A 27,996-nucleotide genomic window follows, 5' to 3' on the forward strand; every position below is an offset into this window, starting at 1 on the left:
CCCCAAGGCCATTCTCCTCCTGGGTTCCCAGCACATGAGCCACTGTCATTTGCAAGCCCAGTCCCTCAGCCCTGGGCTCCCAGGCAGCAGCCAACTGGTCGACTGACTTTGGGTTTCTTTCTGCTTCAGGGGTCTCTGGAGGATCAAGTCATCCAGGCAAACCCCGTGCTGGAGGCCTTCGGGAACGCCAAGACCACCAGGAACAACAACTCCTCTCGCTTTGTAAGTGTGGGGACCGCATGAGAGGCCCCCTGGGTGGTGGGACTGGTGTCACGACCCCGCTCCAGGTAAAGAAATTGAGGCTGGTTTAAATTAGGGTGAAAGGGGTGGGGCAAGTGAAGACATCCCCTTCCCAGAGAAGGTGAAGGCACAGCAATCAGAATCAAATCGGCAATGAGGAAAAACTACTTCAAAAGACAAATAATCCCTCATGGAATTCAGATCAAGGTTTGAAGACTCTTCCTAGCCAGTCCAATTGGCCTCAACACCAAGAACTACAAATTGCAAATTTAACAGGTCATTTTGTATCAAAAGATCAATTATGAAGCATCTAGAATTTTTCAACTGTACGAAAACATTCTCTGGGTTCTGCAGAGACCCAGACAGAGTTAACTTTTTTTTGTTTTGATTTTTTTCCCCTCAGAAATTGGTTTTCTTTGATGTACCCAAGTGTTAGTGTTACATTTCTCAATAAAGAAAAAAAAAATCTCCATTAGCATAAAAGAAGGAGGCTGGGCACAGTGGCACACTCCTGTAATCCCAGCACTTTGGGAAGCCAACGCAGGAGGATCCCTTGAGCCCAGGAGTTTGAGACCAGCCTCGGCAACAGAGCGAGACCACCCCCCATCTCTATAAACAATAAAAATTAGCCGGGCATGGCCATGCATGCCTGTAGTCCCAGCTACTTAGGAGGCTAAGGTGGGAGGATCACCTGAGCCCAGGAAGTCAAGGTTGCAGTGAGCCGAGATTATGCCACTGCACTCCAGCCTGGGCAACAGAGTAAGACCCCCTATCTCAGGGGGGATAAAAAGCATCTAATCAGCAAACAGAACCCTCTTTAGTATTAATATTTAAGTCAAGCAGCTTTGATGCAGAACCTTGGCAACAGTGATGGTGGAGGGGCTGGGAGATCACCTGGGGAGACAAATTCACAGCAGCGAGAAGCTGCAACCTCCTTCCAGGCTGGAGGGACATAAGAGAGGTGCTGTCCTAGGGTGCTAGTGGGTTCTTAAACCACTGCAGCTGTCTGGCGGGAGCTGTAGTCACAGAGGCACCCAGCACCACCTGAGACGCCAACTAGAGAGGAGCAATGCCCTGGCCTCGTCTCCCTCACTCCCGGGTCTCCTCTGGGGCTTCCCATTGGCAGAGCCCAGTGAGCTTGCACAGAGCCTGGGAAAACAGGGCTGGCAGGGGGGTGAGGGGAGGAACAGAGGTGAGTATACACAGGCCAAGGAGCAGCCGAGGTAGACAGAGAGAGTCCTGTTTCCGGGAGAATTTATTGATGGCTCTATCGTGCAAGCCAGAGAGAAGAATGACGGAAGGCTCCCGATAAAGAGGCATGGGAGGTGCTCCAAATTCCCATGGTGCCTGGTCTCTATGCAGAATTCCAAAGGGTAGCAGCCCTCCTGCTGGGACTTCTCTCCCCTACAAATGCCCCAAACCACAGACCCTCGATTTAGCTCTGAGACCTGTCCGTGTGTTTTTCTCTGTCTATCTTCGTGGGAAATCCGATACTCCAATAGAGCCAGGTTACATCCCCGCAGGCCCCGCTCAGCAACCCTTGGCCAACTCTGGGCCACTTACTGCTCTAAAGCTGTGGACGACCTCCCTCCTGATCCCTCCCCTCTCTTCCCTGTTCAGGGCAAGTTCATCCGAATCCACTTTGGAACCACAGGGAAGCTGGCTGGAGCCGATATCGAGAGCTGTAAGTCAGGCCCTCCTTGGAGGGTTTGTCTGGGAAGCTACATAATCTGTGAGGCCTGGTGCAACATGAAAATGAAGGGCTTTTCTTAAAAAATATTAAGAATTTCAGGCCAGGCGAGGTGGCTTATGCCTGTAATCCTAGCACTTTGGGAGGCCGAGGCGGGGGGGTCGCTTGAGCCTAGGAGTTCAAGACCAGCCTGGGCAACATAGTAAGATCCCATCTCTACAAAAAATGAGAAAAATTAGCCTGGCATGGTGGTACATGCCTGTAGTCCCAGCTACTCAGGAGACTAAGGTAAGTGGATCGCTTGAGCCCAGGAGTTAGAGGCTGCAGTGAGCTTTAAGGAGAGAGGATTCCTGCTTTGAACCTGGGAGGCGGAGATTGCAGTGAGCCAAGATCACTCCATTGCACTCCAGCCTGGGCAACAGAGCAAGACTCCATCTCAAAAAAACAAATAAATAAAAATAAGTGGATAAATAAATAATCACACCACTGCACTCCAGCCTGGGTAATGGAGCAAGACCCTGTCTCTAAAAATAATAATAATAAAGGAATTTCGAAACAGCAACAGAGGAGCATTAAGCCAAGTGGGAGGTCCTTCTGATTGCAGCCTGTTGGTGCCCAGGAGGCTGGCCCCGTTCCCAGGACTCCCCCTGTGGCAGTCAGGTCCCCAGAGGCTGCGTGTCTGGGAAGAGCGAAGCGTGGGGCTCACCACTGGTGACTGTTCTGGGCTTTATGGAGAGGAGATTCCTGCTTTGTATGGAGCCCTGAACTCCAGGGAAACAGCTGTGTACTCACCAGGATCTTCACTTCTTTTTCAGATCTCTTAGAGAAATCTCGTGTCATCTCACAGCAAGCAGCCGAGAGAAGCTACCACATCTTCTACCAGATTCTCTCAAACAAAAAGCCTGAACTTGTTGGTAAAGACCTTTATGTCTATCCACCTGCCCCTGACCTTGCTTTTCTTCTTTTCCATAAGGAAAGAATTTCCATGTGCAAGGAGTCTTGTGTCACTCCTAGGGTTCTGTGATAATGTCTTCAGTTTAAAGTGATATGAATGGGGCTGGGTGCGGTGGCTCACGCCTGTAACCCCAGGACTTTGGGAGGCAGAGGCAGGTGGATCACCTGAGGTCAGGAGTTCAGGACCAGCCTGGCCAACATGGTGAAACCCTGTCTCTACAAAAATACAAAAAAATTAGCCAGGCATGATGGCAGGTGCCTGTAATCCCAGCTACTCGGGAGGCTGACACAGGAGAATCAGTTGAACCTGGGAGGTGGAGGTTGCAGTGAGCCAAGATCACTCCATTGCACTGCAGCCTGGGCAACAGAGCAAGACTCTGTCTGAAGAAAAAAAAAAGAAAAGTCATGTGAATGTGTTACAGGGAACTTTCTCAAAGTTATATTTGCACATCTCATCCTCATAGTAGCCAGATGAAGACCACTGTGGGCCCATTTCACAGATGAAGCTTTGAGTACCTGCAAAATCTGGGATATAAAACTGGGATGTGAGGCTTTAAACCCTTTATGTCTGCAACCTGCTGCCTCTCAGCCTGATACTCGGACACCACCACAGGGGTCAGCCCAAGACCATGATCAGCTCTGCCAGTGCTTGCATGCACAGTCCCAGCAGGCTCTCCTCTTGGCAGACACAGCCCACACCAGGCACACAGCTCAGAAAGTGGAGTACACTCACCCACTCAACTGGATGCCCTTGTGCAGGCACCAACATGCTCAACTGTCCACGGCAGACCTGCCCAGACATAAAGTGGGAGGAGGGATGAAGACTCAGTCTTACACACACACACCTCCTAACCCAGCCAGAAATAAGGGCATTGAGTAGCATTCCCCACCCACAGGTGGGCTTTATTTGTTTGGACAAAGTATACTTTTAAATTAACAGCATTTTGAAATTGGGAGACTTCACATAAAAATGCAATTTCCAGCCAGGTGCAGTGGCTCATATCTGTAATCCCAGCACTTTGGGAGGCGAAGGGAGTAGGATCACATGAGCCCAGGAGTTTGAGACCAGCCTGGGCAACTTAGCAAGACCCTGTCTCTAAAAAAACTAAAAAATGGCTGGGCGCAATGGCTCACACATGTAATCCCAGTACTTTGGGAGGCTGAGGCAGGCAGATCACCTGAAGTGATCTGAAACCAGCCTGGCCAACATGGCGAAACCCCATCTCTACTAAAAATACAAAAATTAGCTAGGTGTGGTGGGCACCTGTAATCCCAGCTACTTAGGAGGCTGAGGTGCGAGAATTGCTTGAACCCAGGAGGCAGAGGTTGCAGTGAGCCGAGATTGCGCCACCACACTCCAGCCTGGGTGACAGAGCGAGACTCTGTCTCAAAAAATTTTTTTAAATAAATAAATAACAAAAATTAGCCAGGTGTGGTGGTGCCTGTGGTCTCAGCCACTCAAGAGGCTGAGGCAGGCAGATCACTTAAGCCCAGGAGTTCAAGGCTGCAGTGAGCTATGATTGTGCCACCGTACTCCAGCCTGGGTGACAGAGCCAGACCCTGTTGAAAGAAAGAGAGAGAGAGAAAGAGGAAGGAAGGAAAGAAGGAAGGGAGGGAGGGAGGGAGGGAGGAAAGAGAGGTTAGAGATGGCAGAGAAGAAAACCACATATCACCAAGGGTTAACCTGCTTTGCTATTCTTGGCAGAGAGTTTGCTGCTGGTCCCCAACCCTAAGGAATACCACTGGGTGAGCCAAGGTGTCACCACTGTGGACAACATGGATGACAAGGAGGAGCTGCAGATCACAGACGTGAGTGGGCGGGCAGAGCTGGCACAGGATGGGGAGAAGCCTTGGGACTCTGCATGCACGGCCACTAGAACTGGGGTGGCAGTGGGGACAGGAGCCCACTTAAAGCTGCCAGACAGCTGCCCAGATCTTCCCTGGAGATTTCTGGGGTTGCAATCAGCATTTTATTCCAAGCCCATTTTAGCAAGCCAAGTTTCTCTTTGCAGAGTTGAACTAGAATTCCATGGGGACTTCAGGGGCCATCAACCCTATGCAAGTTTTCCTCCTCCCCAGCCCAGCTGGAAGTGACTCTGTCACAACACACTCTCTGGCTCCTCTTATGACACTAAGCACTCATGACTCCTATTAGGATTATTTGTGTACTAGGTTCTCTCTCCTCTTGGACAACAGAATCGATTCCTGATTTATCTTTGCCTTCCCCTCACCTAGTACCTGGCATGAAGCCTTAACAATAATAATAGTGCCAGGCACAGTAGCTCACATCTATAATCCCAGTGCTTTGGAAGGCTGAGGCAGGAGAATTGCTTGAGTCCTGGAGTTTGAGACCAGCCTAGGCAACATACTAAGATCCTGTCTCTGAAAAAAAAAAAAAAATTTAAATTTAAAAATTACTTGGGTGTGGTGGCATGCACCTGTTATGATAACCAGCTACTCAGAAGGCTAAAGTGGGAGGATCGCTTGAGCCCAGGAGTTCTAGACTACAATCAGCCATGATCAAGCCACCGCACTCTAGCCTGGTCAACAAAGTAAGACCCTATCTCAAAAAATAAAATAAAATAAAATAAAATAAAATAACTAGCCGGGCATGGTGGCCCACAGCTGTAATCTCAGCACTTTGGGAGGCCAAGGCAGGGGGATCACTTGAGGTCAGGAGTTCAAGACCAGCCTGACCAACATGGTGAAACCCCGTCTGTACTAAAAATACAAAAAATTAGCCAGGCATGGTGGCGCATGCCTGTAATCTCAGCTACTCGGGAGGCTGAGGAAGGAGAATCACTTGAACCCAAGAGGTGGAGGTTGCAGTCAGTGGAGATTGTGCCACTGCACTCCAGCCTGGGCGACAGAGGGAGGACTCCGTCTATAGATAGATAGATAGATAGATAGATAGATAGATAGATAGATAGATAGATAGATAAAATAAACAAAATTAGCCAGGTGTGGTGGCACGCACCTGTTATCCCAGATACTTGGGAGGCTAAAGTGGGAGGATCACTTGAGCCCAGGAGTTCTAGGCTGCAGTGAGCCATGATCGTGCCACTGCACTCTACCCTGGGCAAAAAAGTAAGACCCTATCTCAAAAAATAAAATAAAATAACAATAATAATACCTCCCTTTCTTGAGCACTTACTATGTGCCAAGCACTGGACTAAACATTGTCACATCATTCTGATCTACCCTTATCATCATCATTTTGCAGATGACGAAACAGAAGCCAGAGAGGTTACTGTAAATCAATAAAATGACTATATTGCAGAACATCTGATCTGGGCCCCTTGGAGGAAAACAGAACTCTCCCTGTTCAGGGGGTGTCTAACTCCAGCGTCCATGCCCTGCCGCAGTGGCCCTTTGGTGTGGCCCCACTGTGGCCGTCCCATGGCCTCCACTATGTGGAATGAGAGGCCAGGAGTCACATGACTTTGTCTCTCTGTTGCTTTGCAGGAAGCCTTTGACGTGCTGGGCTTCAGCGCCGAGGAGAAGACGGCCGTGTATAAGCTGACGGGAGGTATCATGCACTTTGGGAACATGAAGTTCAAGCAGAAGCCCAGAGAGGAGCAAGCTGAAGTGGACACCACTGAGGGTGGGTGCTGGGGCTGGGGCTGCTCGGGGACAAGGTGGCCAGTGCGGGGAGTTCCCTGCTTTCCAGGGCTTTGTGACCATTTCAGGGACATGCCAGCTCTATGCGGCTGCAAACCATGCATGTTGAGACATTGATATTTTCAGAAAGGCACAACTGAGTCAAGACATAATTTTGGTTTTTTGTTGTCGTTGTTGTTTTCATTTGTATTTATTTTTTGAGACAGGGTCTTGGTTTGTTGCCTAGGTGGGAGCGCAGTGGTGCAGTCACGCAATCATGGCTCACTGCAGCCTCAACCTTGTAGGCTCAAATGATCCTCCTGCCTCAAACCTCCTCAGTAGCTGGGACTACAGTGCACGCCACCACGCCTGGCTAATTTTTTAACTTTTTGTAGAAACAGGGTCTTGCTATGTTGCCCAGGCTGGTCTCAAAACTCCTGGCCTCAAGTGATCCTCCTACCTTAACCTCCCAAAGTGCTGGAATCACAGGCATGAGCCACTGTGCCCGGCTGCCACCTGATCTTGATCAAGTGTAGAAACTACCACATATTTGTTTTCTCATTGGCAAAATGGGATCTCCTCCACCCTCCCTTTCACCCCCTCCATGAACCACAATAAATGTTGCCAGGTTTCTCCTGGGCATGACATCTTCCTTGCACTCACTTGCTTTTTCCGTCTCTACTCAGTGGCTGACAAAGTCGCCCACCTCATGGGTCTCAACTCTGGTGAACTGCAGAAGGGCATCACCAGGCCCCGGGTCAAAGTCGGCAATGAGTTTGTGCAAAAAGGCCAGAACATGGAACAGTGCCAAAACTCCATTGGGGCTCTGGGCAAGGCTGTCTATGACAAGATGTTCAAGTGGTTGGTGGTCAGGATTAACAAGACCTTGGACACCAAGATGCAGAGGCAGTTCTTCATTGGAGTGCTGGACATCGCTGGCTTTGAGATCTTTGAGGTGTGCCTGGCCTTGCATTTGGTTTTTGCTTTGGGGTGGCTGTCCTCCTTATATAAGCTACTTTTTTGCTTATATAAGTTATAAAGTTCTCTCGTTTCTCACCTTGGACCTGGGGCAGACCAATCTCGGTTTGCCACTGGATCTCTGACTTTTGGACTCCAGAAATTTTCAGCTTCATTTGTATGGTGCCAAGTCATAAAGAATGGTGTGAACTTTAAGGATGGGATGAGTGGTGTGCTGAAGCCAGCCTGTACTGGCTAACAAGAGCTGATTGTGAAATTTTCAGGAATTTTGTGAGCCAGTTGACATCACGTTGATAGCTTGAAATTAGCCATGGCTTGAATATTTACACCATGGACATTGGCAAACACTATAATTCAGGGGTTTGGTTTTAAGAAGAGCTGATTTATCAGCTCACCACTAAAAAAAAAAAAAAAAGCTTGTAAACTCCTTGTATTAGTCCATTTTCAAACTGCTATAAAAAACTACCTGGGACTGGGTAATTTATAAAGAAAAGAGGCTTAATTGACTGACAGTTCTGCATGGCTGGGGAGGCCTCAGGAAACTTACAATCATGGTGAAAAGCAAAGGGGAAGCAGGCACATCTTACATGGTGGCAGGAGACAGAGAGAAAGGGGGGAGGTGCCAAATACTTTTAAACCATCAGATCTCATGAGAACTCCCTTGCTATCATGAGAACAGCATGATGGAAATCTGACCCTATGATCCAATGTGGGGATTACAATTCGAGATGAGATTTGGGTGGGGACATACAGCCAAACCATATCACCCCTTAAACTCCTTCATTTTACAGATGAGGAGGAGAAAAATTACAGAGAAAGAGACAAACTGCCCTCAGGCATACGGGGGTCAGATCCATAGAGCATTTCGAGTGATTTCCATCCCTGGAAAGAAAATGCTTATTTCTTCAATGATTTCTATTCAGGCTGGGGCCGCGAGCAGTGGCTCACGCCTGTAATCCCAGCACTTTGGGAGGCAAAGGTGGGAGGATCACTTGAGCCCAGGAGTTTGAGACCAGCCTGGGCAACAGGGTGAGACCTCATCTTTTTTTATTTTTATTTATTTATTTATTTTTTGAGACAGAGTTTCACACTTTTTGCCCAGGCTGGAGTACAATGGTGCCATCTCAGCCCACTGCAACCTCCGCCTCCAGGGTTCAAGTGATTGTCCTGCCTCAGCCTCCCAAGTAGCTGGGATTACAGGCATGCGCCACCACGCTTGGCTAATTTTGTATTTTTAGTAGAGACGGGGTTTTACCATGATGGCCAGGCTGGAGACCTCATCTCTTAAATATATATATATTATATAATATATTATGTTATATACATATATTATATATAATATATACATATATATAATATAATATATACACATATACACATATATTATATATACATATATAATATATATTATATATACATATATAATATATATTATATATACATATATAATATATATTATATATACATATAATATATATTATATATACATATATAATATATATTATATACATATAATATATATATAATATATATTATATATACATATAATATATATATATAATATATATTATATATACATTATATGTATATTATATAATATATACATATATTGTACGTATATATTATATATATATATATATATATATATATTTCTGTTTACCATACAAGGCTGAAGTCTGGTTGCCTGGATTTTGGGTCTGAACATCATACTGTGTGGCCCGAGGCATGTGTTAAACCACTTTGTGCCTCTGCCTCTGTAGGGGAGGGAACAGAGAGCTACTTCTCATAGGGTGCTGAATGGCCAGCGTTAGGCACTTAGGGCAGTGCCTGACACTAGTGGGCCCTCTGCAAAGTTTTGCTTTGCTTGTGGTCACTTCATTCAATCCTGAGAGAGGCTCTCTGTGCCTGTGCTGACGCCCCTCTTTCTGCCCTCCTGCCACCACAGTTCAACAGCTTTGAGCAGCTGTGCATCAACTTCACCAACGAGAAGCTGCAGCAGTTCTTCAACCACCACATGTTCGTGCTGGAGCAGGAGGAGTACAAGAGGGAAGGCATCGAGTGGGTCTTCATCGACTTTGGCCTCGACCTGCAGGCCTGCATCGACCTGCTGGAAAAGGTGACTTGCTTCTCAAAGGAGGGGCTTGGAGAGAGGCCAGGGCCAAGGGATGTCACTGGTGCATGCAGGGAGCTGGCACTTGGCTTCAGGGAAGTCAGTGACACCACCGATGACCTTCCTTGGTATGACCTCTAGCTCCCCATCTGCAAAATGGGTACTGAAGTGTTCCCATTTTGTTCGTTGGGCTATTGCATGCCACCATTCATTGGATCATCACAACCTACTGTATGCGGAGGAGGGGGATACTTTTATTACACCCATTTCACAGATGGGAACATTGAGGCACAGAGAAGGGAACTTGCTTGTCCAAGGTCCCACAACCTGTGAGTGGCAGAGTCAGGCTCTGACCCAGGCAATATAATAGTTTCACCTATAACCACATCCACATGGAAGGTTTTAGCAAATGGTCCCCTTCAAGAATGTGTGTTGTGGCCAGGCATGGTGGTTCACACCTGTAATCCCAGCAATTTGGGAGGCTGAGGTGGGTGGATCACCTGAGGTCAGGAGTTTTGAGACCAGCCTGGCCAACATGGTGAAACCTCATCTCTAATACAGAAATTAGCCAGGTGTGGTGGCGGGCACCTGTAATCCCAGCTATTTGGGAGGCTGAGGAAGGAGAATCACTTGAACCTGGAAGGCGGAGGTTGCAGTGAGCCGAGATTGCGCCACTGCACTCCAGCCTGGACAACAGAGCGAGACTCTGTCTCAAAATAAATAAATTAAATAAAAAAAAAAGCAGACAGCACAGTGGCATTGACTTCCCCATTTTTCAGAAGGCCAAGCCTGCCAGGGGCCACTGTTTAGGTGGGATTAGCATTTGGGGAGCTATCTGGACCCTTCAGATCTCAGTCTTCCCTTCTGTTGGACTCGATGAATTCAGCCTCTTTCAAGTCTTAATGGCCATGATGTTTGATGACAAGGCCATGGATCACCAGGCACTGTTCCCGGATGTCACTGCACAGATTCCTGCTTCCTGGATGCCCACGTGGGTGTCTGGAGCATCTCTACACTGGCCCTGGGCTCAGTGCCAGTTTGTCCTCTTTTGGGTCCTGCCACCTCCTCTAACATCACCCTGTTCTCTTCCCTCCCAGCCCATGGGCATCTTCTCCATCTTGGAGGAACAGTGCGTCTTCCCCAAAGCCACCGATGCCACGTTCAAGGCAGCCCTGTACGACAACCACCTGGGCAAGTCCAGCAACTTCCTGAAGCCCAAGGGGGGCAAGAGCAAGGGGCCCGAGGTCCACTTCGAGCTCGTTCACTATGCAGGCACCGTGAGTACTGGCCTCAGGGTCCCTCTGTGTTTCGGGTCCCAGCTGGCTGCCGTCACTGCCGCTGTTGTAGGTACATGCTGACACACCCCTCCAGAGACGTCCCACTTCCACTAGTGCACAACCATGGTATAACAGGGTAATCAGCCAATTGAAATGGGCTCCACTCACACCTCCTCATCACTTCTCCAAGGGAGATACCCATTAGGGAACAGCCATCAGACCTGTCCAGGCCACACCCTGCCCAGGCCCATCAGACCTGTCCGGGCCCTTGGTTTGACAGCTGAACTTCAGTCTTGGCCAGAAATGACAACATTTGCAAAAAGAACAAACAACAAAAAAAATTCCACGAGCCCATTAATTACTCCCAACCGATAACCTGGCTCTCTGACAGCTCATAGCCACCAAACCAACAAGGTGACATATATAGAGTGGCTTTTTCACTCATGACAAACTTAGTCCTCGGGAAGTGGGGAAATTAAGTGCAGCCAGGACTCAGGTTGCATTTGCATAATTAATAGGGGAGATGACGTTCGTCCTGCCAGCTTATGAGAATGCATTTCGTTTCCTTGGGATTTTATTATCGCTGTAAGTGCCAATGCTCCTGTTACCAACAGAGGTTGCTGAGCCTCTGTGGGTTTGACTGCCATGAAACAGCAGCCTTAAGACAGAGCTGTCAGGAAAGTCATGATGGCATTGGGCATCAGGGCCAAGGCTTTATGATACCATCAACCGTAACCGTAATGCCAATTGCTTGTAAAATGGATGTGGCCGATACTTGGAGCAAACAGCAGGCTTGGGACCAAATTGCAGCTCTCCATCCCCTCTTCCCACACTGAACTGAGAAGAGTTTCTTATTTATAGCAATGGAATATTCAAAGTTAAGTGGGACCTGTGCATTTCCAAGAAGGCCCTAAAATAAGGCAGAGATGACAAATGTCTTTGTGCTGCACAGGAGATGGCAAGCCCGGAAGTTCTGGCATCTCCTCTACTTACCTCACTTCTCTGTGCTCAATGGAAGGACCTGAAAGACTCCTTCCTCCTTACCCTTGCCATGGGGACCATGTGGCAAGATGGGAAGCAGAAATTAGTGGATGTCCAAATACCTGGATATATGGAGCCCCCAGTGCTGGATGGATGGAGCCCCCTTTCCACCAGCCAATGACCCTACAGTGATGTAAGACAGTGTGCACGCTCCCCTAGCAAGGAGAGACCCTACAGTGTTTCAAGAGGGGCTACATGCTTCCCAGCAAAGAGATTTCTTCATGTAGCTCGGGATTCTACAGCCACGGTCAGTCACTGACAGCAAACCACTGGGCAGAAGAAGACCCAAGGGTCAGGGAGGGTCAGTGTGGCCGGCAGAGTAAGCTGTGCAAGAGAAGGTCACACGGCCCAGGAAAGAGTAGCAGGGGAGTCTCGGTTTATGTGCAAAGCTCAGAGTTGGGATATCCCAGATGGACAAACTGCAAATGCCCAAGAAGGCAGATGATGGAGCCTCCAACTCATGTGGGGCTTCAGGGGCATCCCAGGACACCAGGAGAGTCATGAGGACAAGAACTGGAGCCCCAGGATGTGGGGGTGAAAGTTGGTCCTGGGAGCTAAGAACAGGAGAGAGCTGTAGGAGGGGCTCTAACTGTGGCACCTGAAAGGGAGAGGCTGAAACTCAAAGTTACTCACTGGCGTTTGCCCTCTCCAGGTGGGCTATAACATCACAGGCTGGCTGGAGAAGAACAAAGACCCCCTGAATGAAACAGTGGTGGGCTTGTTCCAGAAATCGAGTGTGGCAATCCTGGCCCTTCTCTTCAAAGAAGAGGAGGCTCCAGGTAGGGCTGACCCCTTGTTGTGTCCAGTCTCCCTGTGCTGATGCCCTTTAGTGGCCAAAATGGAAAGAAGGAACCAAAACTCTTTGATTCAACTCTTGTGGAATGAGTGAGTGAGTGAGTAAGTGAGTGAACCGGTGAATGAATGAATGAATGAATGAAAAGTGGCTTGAGATAGGCCATGGATGATACTGCAAAAGAGGCAAGCAAAGGCAACATGGGAGCTTCCAATGACTGAACTGATTGCTGGGCACATCTGGCCTCTAGGTGGATGGATAATGCTTTGGAAAAGTTGACACTCAGATGTTCTGTGTTTCTTTTCTGTTTCCCTCTCTCTTGTCAGAAGCAAATGCCAAACTCAGTCCTGCCTCCCTTCCAATAGAGGTCATGTGGCTCATAGAGGAATGCCCTGGTGGATGCTGCTGCATCGGGTTGCCAATTAGTTGGGCCAGAAACACCAGTCCCCTGGTCTCACCACCAAAGTGCACCTTCTCCCATGGTCTATGGGTGCCTCTTCCTCCCCAGGAAATGGGAGCAGTTTGTCACCTTGCACCAGAAATCACAAAAGGCTGCACCCTCCCAAGGAGCGCAGCAGCTCTTTTGACAATTACGCTGTAGCCAGCCCGTTTGACCACTTCCTGGTAGATCTCGTTTTCCTCATGTGAGGGTCCCCCCTATCCAGCCCTAAGATAAGCCTTTTTAAATCCAAAGAATGCATGTGCTTTGCTGCAGAGTGCTTAATGGGGCTGCCTTTCTCCATACTGGGTACTGATGTGAAACGTGCTTGTCCCTTCCTCAGCCGGAAGCAAGAAGCAGAAGAGAGGCTCCTCCTTCATGACAGTCTCCAATTTCTACAGGGTGAGCAGGGGTGCCCCCAACCCTCCCTTTCAATGTTGGGTAGTCTGGCTGCTGCTTCATGGCCAGGGGCAGGATGATTTCATTTTTCTGTCTATGATCGCCTCTTTACCTGGAGGGGTCTGTTTCCTTCTGAAGAGGCCACAGAATCACAGGATCATTGGGCAGAAGAGACCAATGTTTAGATTTAAACCTGAAGAGTAAAGGGATTTGTGCAGCGTGATCACGCGAGATAGCAATGCCCAAGAGCTTGTGTCCTAGAGTTGGCTGGCAGGCCTTGGGCTGGCCACAACTTCCATGAAGTTTGGGCATTACCTTCCAAAGTGCAGTCTACAAGGAGATGCTGCACAAAGGAAGATGTCAACACTTTTCAAGAATCAGGCTGTCCCAAGGCAGAGTGGGTCACCTCATTGGAAATATCCAAGCAGAGGAAGAGGGAGCATCCATTAGGGAAGTTAACAGTGGACAGGACTTTGCCCACACAGACCCTACGGTTCCTCCTAGTACTGAGATTCTACAACGAACCAGCTCTGAATCTGGAGGGGCCCCACTTCTTGCAAACCACAGCCCCTTGAGCAAGTCATTGGACCTTGAGAGCAGTGCTGCCCAATGGCACTTTCTGCTATGATGAAACGTTCTCTTCTGCACTGCCCAATATGGTAGCCGCTAACCACATGTGGCTGAGCTTTAATTCAGTTTTAAGTGAATAAACTCTAAACAAATACCTCTCCCGCATGCGGGTGTCCTGCAACATCAATGCAAAGTTTCACTCACTTGTTCTTTGTCCTCCAACCCCAGGAGCAGCTGAACAAGCTGATGACCACCCTCCATAGCACCGCACCCCATTTTGTCCGCTGTATTATCCCCAATGAGTTTAAGCAATCGGGTATGTTGTGGGGTCACGGCTGCCTGCTGGAAGTCCTGAGGTTCTGTGAAGTTAGTCTTCATTCCAAATTAAGTCCACCCTTCATCACCAAGGCTGATGGGGGCAAAACAAGGCTCCAAGAGAAACCTCAACAATGGGTCATCCAAGAATCATATTCTAGCTGCTTTATAAAGCAGAATGGTGCCCAACCAGCCAGAAATCAAACTTGGGAGCTTTTGGGCATTGGCCAAATGGTGGGGGATCTGAGGCCTCTGGGACAGTGACAGGAGAAGACTGGGGATGATGGCACAGATGCTCAGTTCAGCCTCCTTGAGTGGCCAGGACTGGCCTGTCCCACCCCAGAGGGACTCTCCATCTTATACCCTCCCCCTTGGCAGGTGTGATAGATGCCCACCTGATCATGCACCAGCTAGCTTGCAATGGTGTCCTGGAAGGCATCCGTATCTGCAGGAAGGGCTTCCCAAACAGGCTGCAGTACCCGGAGTTCAAACAGAGGTGAGTGATGTCTCCCTGGGTGCAAGGCTCAGATGCCCAGGAGTTCACCAGCTGGTAAGTCACATCCCACTGCAGCAGACATGATGGTGCTCTGCCAATACCGCCTCACTGTCAGTCACTACCTTAGTATACAGTGGCCCAAATTTCAGAAGAGATTGGGCATGTTCAGGGTGGTATGGCCATAGACACTGGCCCAAATTTCAACTGCCAGCCCCTGCATTTCTCAGCTGCTGGATGCTGCTTTGCCCCCTCCTTGGCAAGCTGAAAGTCCCAGAAATTAATGCCTTCCTGGAAGGAGCCCTCAATCAGTGACTGAGGAGAGCTGGTGTATAAATATCTCAGCTCCCTCACCCTTCTGGTGGCTAAATCTGAGACATTTTCCACACATGCGCTCAGACAGCAGTGTGTTGGTAAATGTTAAACAAGGGCTCTCCTGGTCCAAAAAAAAAGCCCTGATTGCTAGTGTCTGCCCATTTCCATAATGTAAATACTCCCACTGTGGCTTCCAGTGATCCCAGCAGCATTAAGCTCCAGTTGCCTGTTGTGCTAACTGCCTCCATAACATGCCTTTTATTGGCTTTCTTCCCATTCTCCACTCTGCCACCTCCCAGATAAACTACTTGCACTTGAATTCTTATCTCAGGGTCTGCTTCTGGACGAACACTGGGGTAACTAATACTCCCACCTTAGAGATTGTCTTCTTCTACCTCCTCCAACTTCCTAGAACATAGGTCCACAGATTGATGGATCAGGAAAGGTCACTAGAGGTCACCTTATCCAAGCCCCTCTGAAGTCCCCAGTTAGGGACTTGTGTGTCCAAGATCACAAAGGGGGCTGCTCACAGGTCACAATAAAAAAGCTGTTTGCTGATGTCTGGGTCAATGCCCTTTTCTCAACTCCAAGCTCTATCAGGAAGGGATTTTGGTGTCTTCATTTCTAGAAACAGCTCCTCCCTATATCCCCAACCCACACCAGTGTCCACTCCCAAGCTGTAGCCCTTATTCCAAAGCCTCCTATTGATCTCATCTCTCTGCCTCCCTGGGGCATCTGTCAAACAAGTCTAATCCCTGTCCAAAGTCCATCTCAAAGACCAGTGGATAACCACGTGAACATGTTTTATGTGCTGTCAGCTTGGGCACAGTGATGACTGTCAATCATCTCTCTCCTGCCAGGTACCAAGTGCTGAACCCCAACGTGATTCCCCAGGGATTCGTGGACAACAAAAAGGCCTCAGAGCTGCTGCTTGCAGCCATTGACCTAGATGTGAACGAATACAAAATTGGACACACCAAGGTAGGATCTGGTGGGTGGTCTCCCCCTACACACCCCCTCAGCCTTTTTCCAAGAAGGTGGGCTTTGGGGTATGGATTCCACCTGGCCACTTACCAATGGCCTGCTTCGGGCAAGTCTGCCAACTGCTGAGAGCCTCAGTTTCCTGAAAAATCAGGATTGATCATGCCAGTCTCACAGAATTTGGGGAGATCAGAGGCAACATGCATAGAACCCAGCTCAGCTCAGAGGGGAACCTAATCAATGGTAGAATATTTCTTAGAACCCTATGTTTTGTTTTGAGACAGGGTCTTCCTGGAGTGCAGTGGCGCAATCATAGCTCACTACAACCTGGAACTCCTAGGCTTAAGTGATCCTCCTGCCTCAGCCTCCCAAGTAGCTGGGACTTAAGGCATACACCATCACACCCAGCTGATTTTTTAAATTATTTGTAGAGATGGGGTCTCACTCTGTTGCCCAGGCTAGTCTCAAACTCCTGGGCTCAAGCAATCCACCTGCCTCGGCCTCCCAAAGTGCTGGGATTACAGGCATAAGCCACCACACCTGGCCTGAGCCCTGAGTTTCCAAGAATAAAAAGGGCCAATCAGAATCAAGGTCATGGATCTGACCCGTGGGGAAGTTTGCTTGGGCGGAGCCTGGACAATGAAGCACTGTAAGCCCAGCTCTGAGCCGGCGGCTGAGACAGGACTGACTCAGACAGAGCAACCTCCTGCTCCTGACTCATGGGGCCTGAGTTGCCCTGGGTCTATCCCATTTCCTGGCCCTGCAGCATCCTGGTGGGATTGTAAAGGCTAGCCAGGCCAGTGGTGCCAGGTGTCCTTCTATAGCCGCCCTGCCCCCCAACAACAGACTGCACCCCAACATGATCGCCCCGTGACACAGGAGGTTCACAGGCTTTGCAGTCAGGAGAGTCAGCTCAAAGCCTGCCTCTGTGCCACCTGGAGCAGATCATTTCTCTCTCCAAGTTCTCACGCATGACGCAGGCTTGGCATGGAAGCTTCCAGCATGCCTGTGCCTCTAATGCATCTGGTCACTCAGCAAACACTTATGGTGCGCCTACTGTGTGCCAGGCATGGTTCCAGGCTCTAGGGACACATAGTGAAGAGAACAGAATGAGTCCCTCATTCCCTGGAGCTTGCTTTGTAACATTCTGTGTGTGTGGAATTGTAACACTGCCCTAGAACCTGCCGGAACTGTTTGTTTTGGCATCCTTCACAATTAAGATGTGCTGTAAATAGCTAGATTGACTTGCGGGGGACACTTGAGGTTTGGAGACAGGATCATTGAATGCCTGAGCTGGAAAGAATCTTAGAAACCAGCGGGCCCCTCCTTTCCCTGCCCACCCTTGACAGATGGGAAACTTAAGAAAGCCTGGAGAGGGGGTGGAGGTGGCATGCCCAACTTCACAGAACGAGGCGGGACAGAGCTAGTAGGCATAAGGCCCACCGGCGGCGGTTGTGTGGCCAGGGAAGCCGGAGCTGGTATCTCAGAATCTGGCACAGCTCAGAATCTTGTCCGTTTACCACCTGGCCAAACAGACCACATCTTGCTGTTGTACAAGGGTTGCATTAGGCACCTCAGTTCCAGGGGAAGGCCCAGGGCTGCTGGGGATAGTTTTGCTCCCTGAGGACTAGGCAGACTGGCAGCAGGAGCAGAACAAAGAATAGGATGGTTCTGACTGCAAATGGTGTTCCTACGTTTGGAGTTGGCTCAGGTGGGCCCCACCCCCAGCCACATGCTTGTCATGCTTGATTCAAAGACCAAATCTCAACGGCAATTAATTTTGAAATATCAGGAAATGTTTTAAGACATCAAGCCTGATTTCTCTACTTTGCAATGTCTAGCTCCTCGGGGGTCCTTTTGAGGGGCAGGGAGCATTCTTCCTCATCTTTTGCCCACAGTGGCTCAGTTGGGTGCTGTACTCCCTGGCCCCATGTGGCATCTTGGGTTCCCGCAGCTCAGAGGTCCCAGGGGCCCTGCAGGCGGCATTCTCTCTGGACAGGAGGGGAGGCCTAGGTCCCCCAAAGGGACAGTGACTTAACCACAGTCAGACACACAGCACATCCAAGGCAGGCTGAGGCCAGAATGCAGGTCTCCTGGGACCTTCTATCCTTCTAAAAGTTTCTATTTTGTCCTATTTGAAGTCTGTAAAAAGGTGTTACATTATGAAACATAATAATAAAGCCAGCACCCTGTGAACCCACTGAACAGCCCAGAATGTCAACCTTTCATATCTTTCCTCTCCCATCCCCTCCCCACCCCCAGGAGTAACCCTGTCTTGAATTCTGACATGAAACATTCTTTTTTTTTTTTTTCCTTAAGAGACATGGTCTTGCTCTGTCGCCCAGGCTGGAGTGCAGTGACACAATCACAGCTCACTGTGGCTTCAAACTACTGGGCTCAAGCGATTCTTCCACCTCAGCCTCCCGGGTAGCTGGGACTACAGGTGAACACAATTAGCCACCTGGCTAATTTTTATATTTTTTACAGAGATGGGGTCTCACTATGTTGCCAAGGCTGTTCTCCAACTCCTGGGCTCAAGCGATCCTCCCACTTCGGCCTCCCAAAGCATTGGGATTATAGGCATAAGCCACACCACCTGGCACATTTCCTTACCTTTCAAAAATAGCTTTAGCACATATGCCTGCAGGTCGTGCTCAGTTTTGAACTTCATGGAAGTATCATACTTGACACACCCTTCCGTGACATTCCTCCATGACGTGCTTTTATCGCTTTGCCATGTTTCTAAGCTTCATCCTCATTGGTACATGACATTGTCACTGCCACACTGTACTGCAGTGCTGCTGTGAACATCCTTGCTCATGGTCCTGTGCAGGAGTTTCTGTAGAACAAAGTTCTCAACCTTGGCTATACATTAGACTCATCTGGGGAGATATTTTTTTTTTTTTTTTTTGAGACGGAGTCTCACTCTGTTACCCAGGCTGGAGTGCAGTGGCACTATCTTGGCTCACTGCAACCTCCGCCTCCCGGGTTTAAGTGATTCTCCTACCTCAGCCTCCTGAGTAACTGGATTACAGGTACCTGCCAGCCCGCCTGGCTAATTTTTTGTATTTTTAATAAAGATGGGGTTTCACCATGTTGGCCAGGCTTGTCTCGAACTCCTGATCTCATGATCCGCCTGCCTCAGCTTCCCAAGGCGCTGGGATTACAGGTGTGAGCTATTGTGCCTGGCCTGGGGGGACTTTTAAAACATCAACAAGCAAGGCATGGTGGCTCATGCCTATAATTCCTGCATTTTGGGAGGCTGAGGTAGGAAGATCTCCTGAGTCCAGTAGTTCAAGGCCAGCCTGGGCAACATAACCAGACTTCATCTCAGAAAAAAAATTTTTTTTTTTTTTTTGAGACAGTGTCTTGCTCTGTCGCCCAGGCTGGAGTGCAGTGGCGTGATCTCGGCTCACTACAAGCTCCGCCTCCCAGGTTCATGCCATTCTCCTGCCTCAGCCTCCTGAGTAGCTAGGACTACAGGCGCCCGCCACCACGCCCGGCTTTTTGTATTTTTAGTAGAGATGGAGTTTCACCGTGTTAGCCAGGATGGTCTCGATCTCCTGACCTCGTGATCCACCTGCCTCAGCCTCCCAAAGTGCTGGGATTACAGGCATGAGCCACCGTGCCCAGCTGAAAAAAATTTTTTTAATTAGCTGGACATGGTGGCATATGCCTGTAATCCCAGCACTTTGGGAGGCTCAGCCTGGATAACATAGTGAGACCCTATCTCTACAATAATAATAATAAATTTATCCAGGTATGGTGGCATGTGCCTGTAGTCTCAGCTACTCGGGAGACTGAGATGGGAGGATTGCTTAAGCTCGGGAGGTCGAGGCTGCAGTGATCCATAATCGCGCCACTGCACTCCAGCAAAACAAACAAAAACCCTTCTTTGATTTAAAACTCCCCCAAGTGGCTGCCATCAGTGACAGCCAGGCTTTTTCAAAGGCGTGCGGTCTTTCCCCAGGTTTTCTTCCGTGCGGGCATCCTGGCCAAGCTTGAGGACATGAGGGACGATCGTCTGGCCAAGATCATGACGATGCTGCAGTGTCGGCTTCGGGGCTTCCTCATGAGGGTAGAGTTCAAGAAGATGCTGGAACGAAGGTAGCGCTCACAAACACCGACAGGAAGGCCCAGAGGAGCCACACGCACTCAGGGCCAGCTCCACTAGCCACGCTGCATGGTGGGCCAGGGGTGGATGCCAATGTCTTGCTGGCACAAAGAACCCTGTGTGGCTGGCCAGGTGCGGTGGCTCATACGTGTAATCCCAGCACTTTAGGAGGCTGAGGCAGGCAGATTACCTGAGGTCAGGAGTTCGAGACTAGCCTGGCCAACATGGTAAAACCCCGTCTCTACAAAAAATACAAAAATTAGCTGGGCGTGGTGGTGGGCACCTATAATTCCAGCTACTTGGGAGGTTGAGGCAGGAGAATCGCTTGACCCCGGGAGGCAGAGGTTGCAGTGAGCTGATATTGTGCCATTGCACTCCAGCCTGGGCAATAGAAGCAAAACTCCATCTCAAAAAAAAAAAAAGAACCCTGTCTCTCAGAGCTGCCGCAACCAAGTTCACACACCAGGTGGCTTCAAACAACAGGAATTTAAAAAAATTTTTTTACTGATACCTAATAGCTATGCATATTTTGGGTTTTATGTGATAACTTGATACATTCATATAATAAAATCAGGATAACTGGGATATCCATCGCCTTAAATTTTATTTTTGAGGAGGGGATGGGGTCTTGCTTTGTGGCCCAGGCTGGAGTACAGTGGTGCAATCATAGCTCACTGCAGCCTCAACCTCCTGGACTTCAGTGATCCTCCCACCTCAGCCTCTTGAGTAGCTAGGACTACAGGTGCACAGTACCACACCTGGCTAATTTTTTTTTTTTGGTAGAAACAAGGTCTCCCTATGTTGCCCAGGCTCATTTCAAACTCCTGGGCTCAAGCAATCCACCTGCCTCAGCTTCTCAAAGTGTTAGGATTACAGGCGTGAGCCACCGTGCCCGGCCTCTTCCCTCTTTTTATAATGACACCAGTCATTGAGTTAGGGTCCACCTTACTCCAGTATGACCACCTCATCTTAACTATTTACATTTGCTGAGACCCTATTCCCAAACAAGCTTCCTTTCCTAGGTATTGGGGGTTAGGACTTTAACGTATCCTTTCAGAGGACACAGCTTAACCCCTAACAGGAAACAATATAAACCCTCTCTTTATAGTTTCAAGACACTTTCACAGCCTTCCTCTTACTTGATTCACATAATGATGCTGTGAGAGGGGCATGGTAGGGCCAGCACCCCCACTTTACAGATGTGGAAACTGAGGTCTGAGAGGTTAAGGAACTGGAGCACGTTCATGCAGAGCCAGGATTAGAACTCAGCAATTCTCACTCTACATCCCTGCCCTTGGAATCATGTTTTTCAGCCATCTCCCTAACCTGATAATTTTAAAAGGGCTGGGTCTGGCCAGGTGTGGTAGCTCATACCTGTAATCCCAGCACTTTGAGGAGCCAAAGTGGGAGCTCACTTGAGCTCAGGAGTTTGAGACCAGCCTGGGCAACAGGAGATAGGGAGACCCCATCTCTACAAAAAAAAAAAAAAAAAAAATTAGCGGGTGGTGGTGCATGCCTGTAGTCCCAGCTGCACTGGAGGCTGAGACAGGAGGATCGCTTCAGCCAGGGAGTACAAAGTTCCAGCAAGCCATAATTGCACCATTGCAATCTAGCCTGGGCAACAGAGTGAGACCCTGTCTCAAAAAAAAAAAAAAAAAAAAAGCTAGGTCCATCCCAGACGACCTGTGATTCACTCTGTTTCTTTGTGGTCATAGAATTAGTAAGGAATTCCTGTTCCCATCAGCAGGCCACCTGCAGCCCTGGACTGAAGGCAGGGACACCAGTTAGGGGCTGATGTGAGGGATCTCGGCCTGATTCAGCCCAGGGCCTTGGTGCACAGGAGGTCCTCAATAAATGGCAGTTGAATGAAGCTGCAGGGAACAAGAAATGGGCGGATTCCAGCAACTTTGCAGATCCATGGGATTTGGAGACTAATGGGTGATTTCTGGTGGAGGAGGGAAAATGCAGGAGTCAATGACTGGTATGTCTCAGCCTTATGCCATCTAGGAGGGACCTGGTTCCATCAGGTTTCACCTCAGCTCCCTTATCGTGCTGCTAAGCTCTGACCCCAACGTGAGTCTCCCTGCCCCAGACCGCATGGGCAGTGCTGGGCCTTGAGAAAGCACTTTGGTGTCTGGACAAAGCAGATCTGCTGGATTCTATTCGCAGGCCCCGCCCCTTCCCCAGGGAAGCCAGGTCCTAACACCTTCACTGTAACCCATTCAACCCTGGATTCTTTTCGCAGAATGGGCCTGAAAGTCATTCAGCGGAATGTGCGCAAGTTCCTGCAGCTCCGTTTCTGGGGCTGGTGGAAGCTGTACAACAAGGTAAGGGCCGAGGGGCCAGGCCAGCGAGGACTGCTGCTGCCTGTGGGCTGGGGGAGGGCTCGATCCTGGACAGAGGTGCCCCTCAGGAGTGAGAGGCTGCAAGAACAGTATGAAAATGAGGGCACGTTAGAGACAAAATCTAGCCTCTGTCCAGACAGGGACTAATTCCTCCCTAAGAAAAATCATGAGGCGGGCATAGTGGCTCACACCTGTAATTCCAGCGCTTTGGGAGGCTGAGGCAGGAGGATTGCTTGAGGCCAGGAGTTTGAGACCAGCCTGGGCAACACAGTGAGACCCCATTTCAAAAGAAAAGAAAGGAAGAGAGAGAGAGGAAAGGAAGAGAGAGAGGAAAGGAAGAGAGAGAGGAAAGGAAGAGAGGGAGGAAAGGAAGGGAGAGAGGAGAGGAGAGGAGAGGAGAGGAGAGCAAGTGTCTTTTTGCCTTCCATCTCATCCCTCAAAATAAAATCCACTTAAGACGGAGAGCGCCATACCACCCCCACCAAAAAAAGTGAGCTCAATTATTGACTCCTTGACCCTGGGCATGTTGAGGCATCTTCAACTCCAGTGAGCTCTTGGCTTAGAGCTGGAGGAACCTCAGGAAATGATAAGGTCTGATCTCTCATTTCCTGTTCTTCCGAAACAGCAATGAGTGTAGTATGTGAGTCAGCCAGCTGGTGGGACCCACAGATGTCCCAAGCAGCCAGGTCACCCTCAACCAAGGCAGGAGGCCACCAGCCATGGCACTGCACGTGGGTCCAATCATGCCTGTGCTGGGGCCACCATTAAGAGGAAACACGTCCCTGGGCACCAGAAGAGGGAATCAGGCACCAGGCAGCTATGTTCAGGAAAAAGGAGGACCCGCAGAGGGTGGGGACAGGCTGTGAGTCATCTCGGGTAGCCCTGAGTCCTCCATAGCTCACAAGAAAGTTTCTTTACACTGCCCATGGGAAAGAACTGGCTAACAATCAGCACCCACCACAAATAGAAAGGGAGGAATAGTAAATTCTGCTTCCCCAAATGTATCCACCAATGGGCCAGCCCTGGAGGACCTGGGATTGGAGAGGAATCTAGATGAGCATGTCTCAAAGGCCAGGCATTGCCGGTGCCACCTGGCTTTCCCCACCTGTTCTATGACCCACCTTTCTTTACATTAATTCACTTATTTTTTTTTTTTTTTGAGATGGAGTCTCACTCTGTCACCTAGGCTGGAGTACAGTGGCACAATCTCGGCTCACTGCAACCTCCGCCTCCCAGGTTCAAGTTATTCTCCTGCCTCAGCCTCCTGAGTATCTGGGATTACAAGCATCTGCCACCACACCCGGCTAATTTTTGTATTTTTAGTAGAGACAGGGTTTTACCACACTGGCCAGGCTGGTCTCAAACTCCTGACCTCAGGTGATCTGCCCGCCTCAGCCTCTCAAAGTGCTGCTGGGATTATAGACGTGAGTCACTGCACCTGACCTCGCTTTTTTATTTTGAAAAAAAAAAACAAAAACAATTTTTTTTTGAGACAAAGTCTCACTCTGTTGCCCAGGCTGGAGTGCAGTGGTGCAATCATAGCTCACTGCAGCCTCAAACTCCTGGGCTCAAGCGATCCTTCCACCTCAGCCTCCCAAATAGCTGGGACTATAGGTGTGTGCCACCATGCCCAGCTAATTTTTAGTTTTTGTTTTTGAAGAGACAGGGTCTTGCTATGTTACCTAAGCTGGTCTCAAACTCCTGGACTCAAGCAATCCTCCCACCTTGGCCTCCCAAATGGCTGAGATTACAGGTGCACAGCGCCCGCCCAGCTCATTTTTAAATTTTTTGTAGAGAGAGGGTCTTGCTACATTACCCCAGCCAGTCTTGAACTCCTGACCTCAAGTGATCCTCCCCAGCCTCCTGGAATTACAGGTGTGAGCCACTGTGCCCAGCCACAAATTTTATTTTAAAAGGAAACTTTGTAGTCTTACCTGCTTTAATCTCATCCTAAGCAAAAGTTATCCACAAAATTGTGGATTTGAGGAGTTCTTTTTCATTTTTTAAATTATCTGTTAAAGTAACTATGTCACAACTCAAATCAAAGGGTGTCTATGCTTGAATGTATCTCACCAGATCCCTTGGTATACAATTAGACTCTGGGAAGACCCAGGCCAATGGCCTTTAAGGTTCCTTCTGAGCAAGGCATGGCAGCAACAGCTGTAAACTCCCTTGCTTGTTACTAATTAGACCTGACAGAGCAAGGTCCTGTTCTAATTAGTTGTTCTAATTAGTTTTTGTTGTTGTTGTTGAGAGGAAATCTTGCTCTGTTGCTCAGGCTGGAGCACAGTGGCACAATCTCGGCTCGCTGCAACCTCGGCCTCCCAGGTTCAAGCGATTCTCCTGCCTCAGCCTCCCGAGTAGCTGTGATTAAGGCACCTGCCACCATGCCCGGCTAATTTTTGTATTTTTAGTAGAGACAGGGTTTCACCATGCTGGCCAGGCTGGTCTCAAACTCCTGACCTCAGGTCATCTGCCCGCCTCAGCCTCTCAAAGTGCTGGGATTACAGGCGTGAGCCACCTCGCCTGGCCTTTTTTTTTTTTTTTTTTTTTAAATCTTCTCCTCTTAGTATTCTAACTAAGCTCTAATCTTATTTAACAAAGCCAGATAGACTGGGTCAATGAAAAAACATTTGTAGTAGGTTTCCATTGAATAAAAAGTGCTACACAGCAGCAAGGTATGGTGGTTACTGCAACCTTTTCATGCTGGCTTTGCCACTGTGACATCTCAGATTCTCAACAGCCAGGCTGGCAATGAATGAGGTTTATCTGTTATCTTTCAAAAAGAGGCGCAGGCTGTCCCTCCTCCCAAATCCATGTCTAGGGCATTTTCCCTCCTGGGAAATGTATCTATTAACTATGTATCTATTGTATCTATGGTATAATGTTTCCGTGGTTCCCAGGGGACCCGCCCCACCAGCTCTGCTAGGTGCTTTAGGAATCCCAAAGGGATGGGAGGGAGGTCTTTGAGGGGCTTGCAGATGCAGGGCAGAATACAGGTGGTAGGACCGGATGGAGCCTGGCGCTCCAGTGCAGGTGAGAAGGGCCAAGTGCACGGAGAGGTCCCGATGGGTGCTGCGGGTGCAGAGCAGGAGCAAATGCTCCCGGCTAAATGGCAAAGAAGGCCCAGCCCTATAGACACGGGTGCAGGGGCACTGGCCAGGGTGGGAATTATCAGCTGACACAGTGCAGGAAGAGGGCAGGGGCTACATTGTGGAAGGCCTGCAAGGCCAAGTTGAGAGGTGGGACTTCATGTTAGAGAGAAGATTAAAGGAGTGAGTGAGAGAGAGAGAGGAAGAGACAGAGAGACACACACACATAGAGAAAAACAAAGAGAAAGATACAGAAAATAAGAGAGAGAGACAGCACAACAGAGAGACAGGCAGAGAGAGAGACAGAGATACAGACAGCATGAGACAGAGAAAGAGACAAAGACAGAGACAGAAAGAGACAGGAAGAGAGAAAACCAGAGGGAGCAGAGCAACAGAGGGAGACTGAGAAGAGAGGCAGAGATAGGAACGGCATGAGAAAGAGAGAGAGACAGAGAGAGAAACAGTGGGCAAGTGAGAGAGACAGCAAAATGAGACAGACGGAGACAGAAACTGAGAGAGCCAGAGAGGGGGAGGACTCAGCAGGGAAGGAAGGAGGGAGCGGACCCCAAGGCTGTGCATTTCACCGGGGCTCCTGGTGTCTACACAACGTGCAGAACAGATGTAAGCCTTGGGGCACCCAGATGCTGAGGACACCTGACTCCATGTCCCTCAGGATTAAAGAGCATCCTAAGAATTGTCCTAGGTGAGGATGGGCCTTCTCTGTCGAGGCCAGGGATGCTTTACACAAGGAGCTCAGCCTGGTGGCATCTGTGGAGAGGGACCCCACCCACAGAGCTACAGCAAGAGCTGCTTCCCACCACAGTGGTGCTGTGAGGTCACGCCTGAGGCAGAGGCTCCACAGCCCTCTGTCTACCCCCCAGCAAAGCCCATTCTCCTAACACTCTTTGGTGTTGCTCATTGCCCAGGTCAAGCCACTCCTGAATGTGGCTCGGCAAGAGGAGGAGATGAAGGCCAAGGAGGAGGAGCTCAGGAACGCCATGGCCAAGACCCAGGAGCTGGTAAACAAGGTCAAGGAACTGGAGGAGAAGACAGCCACGCTCAGCCAGGAGAAGAATGACCTCACCATCCAGCTGCAGGCTGTACGTGGGGTCCCCAGGGAGAAGGGTGGGGAACCCAGTACAGCCTGGACTCTGGGAGGGAGGGAGGGCAAGCTCTTCCGAAAACCCATGTCCCTCCAGACCACAGGCAATTCTCCAGCATACAAGGTCACCCTCGACCCAACTTCCAAAAAGTCTCCATCCAATTCATGTGTGTGTGTGTGTGTGTGTGTGAGAGTGTGTGTGTGTGTGTGTGTGTGTGAGAGAGAGAGAGAGAGTGAGAGAGAGAGAGAGAGACAGACAGACAGACAGAGACAGGGACAGGGTCTTGCTGTGTTGCCCAGGCTGGAGTGAAGTGGCTCGATCACAGCTCACAGCAGCCTCCATCTCCTGGACACAGGTGATCCTCCCACCTCAGCCTCCCGAGTAGCTGGGACTACACCACCATGCCTGGCTAATTTTTTGTATTTTTTGTAGAGACAGGGTCTCACTATGTTGCCCAGGCTTGTCTCAAACTCCCAGCCTCAAGTGATCCTCCTATTTTCGGCCTCCCAAAGTGCTGGGATTACAGGTGTAAGCCCCTGTGCCCGGCCTCCATCAAATTCTTATTTGCACACAGCAGCAGGCCGGGCACACACAGCTACAGGACTCACCTGCAGGGAAAGTCCAGGGATGGTGGCCACAAGACAGGGTGAGAAGAGCATCCCCTCGAGTCAGGGCTGGGCTCTGCCATACAAACTTGGCAACTTACCCACTCCAAGCCTCGTTTTCCTCACCTGTCCAGGGAAACACAGCAGGAAAGAATAAACGATGTCATTTCTGTAGGGCACCTGACTAAATGTCCTGTGGTGAATTCACTGCTGGGTCCTTCTGGTTTGCAAAGCTTTTCCTGTTCCTTCCCTGATTTGACTCTCACAGCTGCCCTGTAAGACACTCAATTTTCAAGTGCATCATTCAGGGTAGAAAACTCAGTTTTGCAGACATTTAGAGATTTGATCAAAGTCCCAGGCCCATTAGTTGAAAACCCAGCCCTGGAAGGGGCCCAATTCCATCTCCAGTCCTCCCTGCTCTGCCACGGCCGTCTCTGCAGCTGTGAGCATGTGTGGCACTTGCATTTTCCTTCCACTGTCCCCAAAGGCCTCCAACATCGTTTCTCTGTATCCTCTTCATACCCCTGAGAAGTTGCTTGAAC

The 27,996-nt window shown here is 49.5% G+C and overlaps 1 protein-coding gene across 1 annotated transcript in view; it reads left to right on the forward strand.

The window, feature by feature from the left end:
- LOC129489585 (myosin-16) overlaps positions 1-27,996 on the forward strand; it is a 72,195-nt gene that overhangs the window by 12,164 nt on the left and 32,035 nt on the right. Inside the window, exons 6-21 of the mRNA XM_055292405.2 lie at positions 130-222; positions 1,861-1,924; positions 2,746-2,844; positions 4,590-4,697; positions 6,354-6,488; positions 7,171-7,439; positions 9,408-9,578; positions 10,670-10,849; positions 12,543-12,669; positions 13,466-13,524; positions 14,320-14,407; positions 14,785-14,902; positions 16,075-16,195; positions 20,166-20,302; positions 22,555-22,636; positions 26,673-26,846. Of these exons, the coding sequence (XP_055148380.1) occupies positions 130-222; positions 1,861-1,924; positions 2,746-2,844; positions 4,590-4,697; positions 6,354-6,488; positions 7,171-7,439; positions 9,408-9,578; positions 10,670-10,849; positions 12,543-12,669; positions 13,466-13,524; positions 14,320-14,407; positions 14,785-14,902; positions 16,075-16,195; positions 20,166-20,302; positions 22,555-22,636; positions 26,673-26,846 (2,025 nt within the window). The remainder of the gene's footprint in view (positions 1-129; positions 223-1,860; positions 1,925-2,745; positions 2,845-4,589; positions 4,698-6,353; positions 6,489-7,170; positions 7,440-9,407; positions 9,579-10,669; positions 10,850-12,542; positions 12,670-13,465; positions 13,525-14,319; positions 14,408-14,784; positions 14,903-16,074; positions 16,196-20,165; positions 20,303-22,554; positions 22,637-26,672; positions 26,847-27,996) is intronic.

Source organism: Symphalangus syndactylus, chromosome 9 (assembly GCF_028878055.3).
Source record: "Symphalangus syndactylus isolate Jambi chromosome 9, NHGRI_mSymSyn1-v2.1_pri, whole genome shotgun sequence".
In the NCBI taxonomy this organism is placed as follows: domain Eukaryota; kingdom Metazoa; phylum Chordata; class Mammalia; order Primates; family Hylobatidae; genus Symphalangus; species Symphalangus syndactylus.